The sequence below is a fragment of the Gymnogyps californianus genome, chromosome 5 (assembly GCF_018139145.2).
Source record: "Gymnogyps californianus isolate 813 chromosome 5, ASM1813914v2, whole genome shotgun sequence".
Classification (NCBI taxonomy): Eukaryota; Metazoa; Chordata; class Aves; order Accipitriformes; family Cathartidae; genus Gymnogyps; species Gymnogyps californianus.
The window spans coordinates 68,875,917-68,883,682 of record NC_059475.1 but is presented as its reverse complement, the minus strand read 5'-3'; the positions used below and the strand labels follow the sequence as shown (position 1 = coordinate 68,883,682).

General features: G+C 42.3%; 1 protein-coding gene across 4 annotated transcripts in view; it reads right to left on the bottom strand.

The window, feature by feature from the left end:
- Positions 1-3,618: 3,618 nt before the first annotated feature.
- Positions 3,619-7,766, bottom strand: part of MAP4K5 (mitogen-activated protein kinase kinase kinase kinase 5) — a 70,593-nt gene continuing 66,445 nt past the window's right edge. For all 4 annotated transcript variants that reach the window (XM_050896878.1, XM_050896879.1, XM_050896880.1 and 1 more), the window contains 2 exons: positions 7,413-7,468; positions 3,619-4,901 (listed from right to left, as the gene is read on the bottom strand). In XM_050896878.1, coding sequence (XP_050752835.1) covers positions 4,814-4,901; positions 7,413-7,468 — 144 coding nt within the window. In that variant the 3' untranslated portion in view covers positions 3,619-4,813. The remainder of the gene's footprint in view (positions 4,902-7,412; positions 7,469-7,766) is intronic.

The following is a 7,766-nucleotide window of genomic DNA, read 5'->3' as shown; positions in this document are numbered from 1 at the left end:
TGGTGTATTTGGGAAGCCCAGGCACGGGCATCGCTTTGAGTGCTGGCACACAGACACTCCTGCTCCGGCATTGGTGCGAGGCCTGGAAGACGTTGCATTTCCCTGGAACATCTCCCGCCCTGTACAGTTCAAGCACCTCAAGCGTCTGCCACCTGATGAACTTCCACCAGGAGCTAGACCCTTTCAGTGAGCGTTTCTCTCTCTTACCTTCGCATTATCTGTCGTCATGCACGCGTTTAGGTCCTTGGCTCCTTAGCCATTTCCTCATACCCTGATGAAGATGATCTTTTATGGTGCAATTGCTTCCAGTAGTAGATTTGGAGATCTGTGTAGACACCCTACTCCATCTTATGCCTCCTCCCTCCCCAATCCTTTCCTGGAGTGCTTCCTGAATTCTACTCAGGATGAAAGATCTCTATTTATTTTTCTTCCTAAGCCACATCCATCTGGGACGAGTAGTCTCCTCACGTTCTAGCTGCCACACATCCTGTCTCTTTTTGGTTCTTTCTCTGCACGCTTTAAAAAATGAGAGGGCGAAGAGTATTCTTATGATAAATGTGTTCTTTGGTAGAACTATCCTGCCATTGAGATTTTCCCAGCTCTATCAAGACTGCAATGAAAGTACCCGACAAACACCGTGACCCAACTCAACTCTCAACAGTGTTTCTGAGGAAGGCTTCTGATGCAGCTGGCCCCCAGACCTGCAGAGCTGCCTCAGAGAGGTCCAAGGACTACGCCACTGAGGCGAAATGAGAAGTCAAATAGCAGGTTAGTCCACAATCCAAATTGCTTTCCCAGATAACACATACAGGCTAACGCTGAGATTCACCCACAGCGGGAACAATCTTCTGCAAAGGAGGAATATTTATCTGCATTTATTTATCTACCAGTACCTGGCGGTTCTTTGCGTTGTCCAAAGGCACATTCACAAACCCCCTTTTCTCTCTATCTCAGCACATCCCTGAAGATCTGGGGTACAGATGGACCAAGGCCTGAACCACTTGCAGTACACAGGTGGGCGACGTGCGAGGGCAAAGCTTGTATAAACTGCTCTAGATCCTGCTGAGACTGAGCTGTGTCCAGGGCGGAGTGTCAAATGCTCATGTCCACGTTTTCTTATACTAAGCAACCATCCTTTAGAGCCCACCAGCCACCTTGCTATCTGCCCGATGAACTGGGCACAAGGTAGCCAGCCTCTGGTTTTCAAGCCAGACAACTCACGAGTGGTTCCGTGGCGACTCCAGGCGACTGGCAGCAGGGCTGTGCTGGGGCAGAGTGCTGGGTAGCACGAAGCTGGAAAGAGTTTGCCACTGCTATTCTGATTTCTTATTTCTGCGCTATCCCCAGACCTCCCTTTTCCTCCAGTCGATCCGCTGTATGTGGGAGATGTCGTGTGGCTCCCAGGCAGTCTGTAGGATTGGGAAGAGTGGCCAGCCCTGGATCAGGCCCTTCCCACTGACTGCCATAAAACCTGGAGACCAGCTTACTTCTTTGGAGATCTGTCCGATAAGGTATTGTTCCCAGCAAGTCTACCACACCACATCCAGGTATCAAATAAAGCATAGTTTATTTGGCATAGACTGAAATGAACTGCAACAGAAATTTACGTACAACAAAGCCTAGTTACACAAACTGGAACGAGTGCAGTTAGTCTCAGTTACAATCTAATGACTAAACAAGTTAAAAAGTACATTTCAGAAAGTCTCCCAGGCTTGTCCTTTTCATTCAGAGATATAGTGGCTCACTGCTGCGTTGTACCTTTCATCTTTTAAAGAGATGCCATCACAATTACAGTTGTATTTTTCAGTTACAATGAATTTGGTTAGGAAATCAAAAGAGACTAATCTACAGGCTGCTCTTCAAATACTGTTTGTACTTCAAAGAGCGCTGGGAGCCTGTTTTAAGGCTTTCAAGTTGAATACATGAACCTTGTGCATCAAATAACTAATACTTTGATATCTGTCAAAAGAGTAATGAGGGGGTGAGCAAGCTTTTGCTTTATAAACTCCAAAACCACACACTAGGCTTTCTCAACCCTGGTTGAAATGTCACAAAAACATACAAAGATACAGACAATACCAGACTAACTTAAACAGTCTAACAAATACAAATTATACTAGTCAGAGTCACCGAGACTGGCCGGTTCAGCTATGAGACATGCAAATCCGTTGTGCTATACTCCCGCTAAGAGTAACGAGTGAGGTTTTACACTAGGAAACAGTATCTTGCAGATCATGCCAAAAATGCCACTGCCTATAAAACCAGAGCAGACAAAGCATTTCAGAATATGCCATGAGAAATGCTTTAACAGCTAAAAAAGAAGGTTTCATTAAATGAGGACTTTCCTAGATTCATTTTTTATGATTCAGCAAATCACCAGTCATCCATGTCATTCAAAGAAAAATACTTTCAGTTCATTACTTTTGCACGACAGTGTCATGATCTAATAGTTATTTACTCCAGTTACTCCCCATAAATATTCATATTTTATTTACAGATTTCTCTAGTCTTTTAGAGATCTTCTTTAAGTGTTTTCAAAGACGATGGCAAAATTATGTTTGCAGTGAATGAGGTAAGTTAAGTGAAAGCATTTGCTCTACATCTACACCTGATGCTTCACTTTGTCTTCATTTTCATTTTACAGTCTTTGTAGACTATGAGTTACACCATTTGAGGGTTAATCACCAATCACTGTTACCTACAGAGAAGTAATTTCAGTACTAGAGAACTCGATTTCTTTAAAACACAAAAATTACGTGTCCCGCTTTTAATACTGCCGATCCAATTACAGCTGACCACTTAAAACATTTTCAGTACATTGTTTGTGGACTGATTTTTAAGTTTTACCTGTACACTTACTATTTATTAAACTTTGACACAGTTTCAGAACTGAAAAGCTTGACTTGATTTAAATATCAGGTGAATAACAAGAATTAGTTTTGAATGACAATGCTAAGTGGATAAAATGCTAAATTGCGTGCAGGTCTATTTTTCCTTCCAGACTTTCAGAACAACATAAAACTCCAGCTGTACCTAGTAAAAAAAAGACATTACTGAGCCATCACGTGTGCCGAGTTAATTCCGTCAATGTTAAATTATGAATCACGTAGTCTGATGCCTGAGCAGACAACCCAGCGCCCCATTCCTCAGGTTGCGAGTTAAAGATCAAACCACTCCGGCTCCGCTGCGTCAGCAGAGCCGTCAGGCCAAGCCGTTGTAACACACTTACCTTCACTGCTTTATTAAAATGACGTGTGAAGCTTCTAACCTGTCTTTCCTAGGGTAGCAGATCACAGCAACTGAATAGGCAGCAGTATGCTGTAGGATTTCATTTAAAAACCCCTCAATTCAAGTGTTTATGAACTGCTACTGTATCTGCCTACGGACTGTGTTTACTTACATCAAAGCTAGCAGGTTAATGTGAGGTAGTAAAACCAGATGCTATCCTGTAGTCAGTCTATATTTATACTTAATGGTACCTCAAGAATTGTAATTAATGAGGAAGACGAAAGGAACCGATGTGACTCTTTAATGGAGAAATAAAAAGAGAAAGAAAAATGTGGGTGACAAACTTAGAATAGGGAAAGGGCAAGAGTGATCGAAAGCTTTAATATAGAATACTGGTTCTTATCATATTTATTTATACTACACAGCTGGGGAAATAACCATTTCCAAACGACTGTCTGACTGACAGCAGTTGGATGGCTGTACAAACAAAAAAGCTCGTAAGCTCCGTTATCGCTATAGGTTCCCCTCTGGAACAGTATAAATAAACTATACGTCATGGGCAGTTTGATACATGATACTTTCATTCATTAAGGATGATGACCAGGTACAATTTCCATTTCACGTCACAAGGCTTATCCCTAATTTATGAAAATAAAGCATATATATTTTGTACATTTTTATATATATATAAATATATATATATAAAAAAAATACACACTGCCAGTCAACTTAACACACATGCACACACACACGTATATTGTACACACCCACCCAGTAGCAACATGTCTGATATCAATATTATATTTTGTGTACACACACCCTACATCTAGTAAATATGAAAATCCCTTTTATGGCAATTCTGCAGGCAGAAAATCAATACAAAATACTTTGTTGTACAAAACTGCATTTTTACAAGATCAACCAACATTGTAACATACCCCTCAATAATGCACTACATCCCTAGAAGAAAAAAAGAAGAATCAAACCTTTATACAACTGTAAAAAAAAAAATTGTAAGCTGCTCTGCAACCTTCCTTTGCTAAAAGTTAGATACATTACACCATTCTAGCAGCAGATTAATAAATAAGGATTAAATAGTCTATTATACAAAGCCATACTGAATGGCAGATTTAAAACCAAAAAGCTTTGCAGATACTTTCACTTCCTACACAAATCTTTTTTATTAAGAATAAGATTCAGTATAAAACAGGGAAACAGCCAGCACTATATCTATATCTACAGAACATAAGGAAAATCCAAGGAAGTAAAATATTTAACAGTTTATGGCACCTTTACTGCATAACATTTTTTTAAAGGCTCTCTTTCTCTATAACTAATGAGTAAAGGGCTATTTATCTCATAGCTTTTATTAAGCAAACTCGATATAACCAACCACACAGTGGCAAGAGACAGAACCAGCTGTTCCCAGCTGCAAAAATGTATTGATTTCCACCCTAAAACAACATCATTTAGGCATCAAGAAAAGAAACGGTAAGTCACAGTCCCGCTTGTACTGAGTTTCCTAATGCTCCTTTGTTCCTCGTGTGGCAAATTCACTCTGTTATTTGCGTTAGGTTACTGTCGCTTAGTAACTATTTTCATGTCCAGCCAAGATGTAGAGATTGCTGTGTGCAGTCGGATTTTCTGTTGGCCTGCTTTCTAACACTACCACTCTGCAATCAAACACAAACAGAATCCAAAATGGTTAGTGGCAAAATACGAAGCACGTGGTATAACTACCGAGGAGGAACAAACTTGTTGCTCACAGGTTTCTACAGATTGGAGGCTCTCCTAATTATCTTGGGTATTTTACTCTTTAAATCAGTTACCTCGTTTTCCAGCATCACTTCCGATAAAAACACTGAAGCGGAATATACAAGAACAGAGGACTAAAAGCAGCTTCTTGAATCAGAATCTGCCCCTCTCAACCACAGGCACAGGCAATGTGTTGCAAACCTCTTCCAAACTGACATCCTCCACCTTGAAACAAGCTATGTCCTCTGCTTCTATTGGGAAGTTATCTGAGAGCCAGAGCGTTGTGAGGAGACGCAACCCTCCTATGATCTGCAGCCCGAATATGTTTATACCTCCTACATCTTGCGATAAGCATCAGCCACTAACCTAAACAGTTCTCCTCCCTTCTAAATATTTATCAGCCGATGGGTTCATCCGGAACACTCAACCCCATCTCAGCCTTTGTCCTGCTGGATCATGTTCCTGTAGGCTCCTCTGGAAAACCTGTCTCTCCCTGTCCTGGCATGCTGACCCGTTTTCTACACATCTTTCCCATGCTGAACCTCGACAATCATCTCAGCAGCAGATATGGTTGGGCCTTTGACCTCTCCTCTCCCTTCCAACTGCTTAGCTCCTGCATTTCTCTGCACCAGTTCCTAGGACAATATCCTGTCATTTTTAAGATTAAAATTCTCTCTGCTTTTTGTTTTCTACCTGTGTATCAAATAAGCCAAATGTGCCACTTGAACTCTGAGTTAGATTTCTCGAAGGGAGCCTGTCTCAGGGTTAGCATTGCACACACTCCCCTCCCATGTCACATTCCTCAAAGAGTTTTCAAATGAAGTCTCACTCCTAACAGCCTCTGTCCCGGATCTTCACTTCTGCTACTCAGTAGTTCTTAAGTGTTCCAAGCCAAAAAGGTGCTACCACATCTCATTCACCTGGATGGCAGAAAAGACTCCCGCTCCATTTGTACAGGGATGGAAAAATACAAAACAAAGGATTCGGCAGTTCAATGAGATCAGAGTGGAAGAAAATGGCTTCTCTGCAAAACTGCACGCAGCAGAAGGACTTCAGCCTTATCTCCAACCTCCAAAAGTGCTTTGTACTAAGTTGTTCTTCAGATATGCATGTCTTCCATAAAAGCGCAAGATGAAGCGGATGAGACGCTGCTTCCCATCCCTCTGTGTGTTTAGGATGCTCCCGTGTTCACCAGCCCAACACAGAAACAGGAGCCATTTAAAGGTACCAATTCCAGTACACAAGAAAGATTCACTGATGGTGGCACAGCACATACCTGGACTAATACGTATGGCATCGGTACCGCAGCGGACCTTAGCAAAAGCTCATTCTTGCAATAAAATGCCCCCTGCTCTGCTGGGGGTAACAGGGAAGGAAATTACCGCTGCCTGTCTGCACAAGGGGGACAACAGAGAGAAAAGGCGGAGTGTGCATTGTCAGAGGTTGCACTGTGTTTATATTTTTGAGATCTCAAGAGTCAGCAGTGGCAAGGATCCTCAATTCCAGCTGCAGCGATCAAGTACAGCGGGTCCTCGGTGACTCCGGTACAAAGCAAAGACTTCAGCTGTTTCTTGTATAGGCTACCTCTCCTCTTCAAAAGAGCTAGTGCGCTCTCACTCTCTTTCTGGACTGGGGATCCAAGAACGTAAGTACACAAAATTCTGGATTCCTTACAGAAAGCGAGTCAGAGCCAGGCTTCCCAAAGGCCAAATGAGGGAGCAGAAGATCAGGGATTAGAACTGATTTCTCGATTCGTTACTATCTACTTCTACATTTAGCGCTCTGGCTATCTGAGAAACCACAAGTACACATGTCCAAATCCGGAGACTGGGGCAGCTTCTGCTAAGGTTTCAAACCTGGAGGCAGCTGCACCTCCTCCCAGCCTCTGTAGCTGCAAGGAATCGTCTGGATGTTACGGGTAATGGGTGAATTTAGACCACTGTGCATTAAACCCTGTATGCGATCTAGTTTGCTCTGCTATTTCCAGACCTCAAGGTCCAGAGCAGCAAAGATTATTTTTAAGTAACCAGCTGCCAAGATAATTCACCAGTTCACCAGGAAAATCCAAGCCAGAAGCAGGCTTTTCCAGAAGTGCAGTGGGCGCCCGCCTCACCACAAGCCAAAGGCGGCTCTCATCTCTCCCTGTTGCTTATCTCCTCACACTGTATCTCTATACGCTTGTGTTTGTGTTCACGCTTCTCTCTCTGCAGTGGAAAGTGGGGGAGGTCACAGGGGCTCTTAGTAATAATTTTGGATGTAGATGCAAATCACTAATGAAATTTCTGGCTATTGCAGGCAGAAACAGTGTTCCTGCCTCCCCCAGGACTGCCTACAGACAGATCTGTGCTGGGCTGGAAGCCAGTTCCAGCTGGAAGCTAGAAAACTGGTTTAAATAAAATAAAAGGTTTATGTTTCTTCAAGGTGATTACCTGTCTGATCCCAGTAAGCGGAAAACCCTGGTTTCATCTGATATCTCTTGGGTAACCTGTAGAAAAATGGAGACATATAGGTCCACTTCAGTGGCAAAATGAAATTTATTGGTCGGAGGGGTGGGAGGGTGGGGGAGCAGAAATCAGTCTCTTCAAAAATTCAAATACAATTTAGTGCAAATTACAGGACGAAATCAGATAAATTGATGCTAAGCAAAAAGAGTTTTAGATTTCATAAAATATAACTTATTTTAAATAATTTTTGTATTGTAGACTGTTATCGGTCTAGATGACTTGGTGGCACAGATGCAGTATGTTGATCAAATCTTTGTTAGCAGAGACTGACTAGCTTTC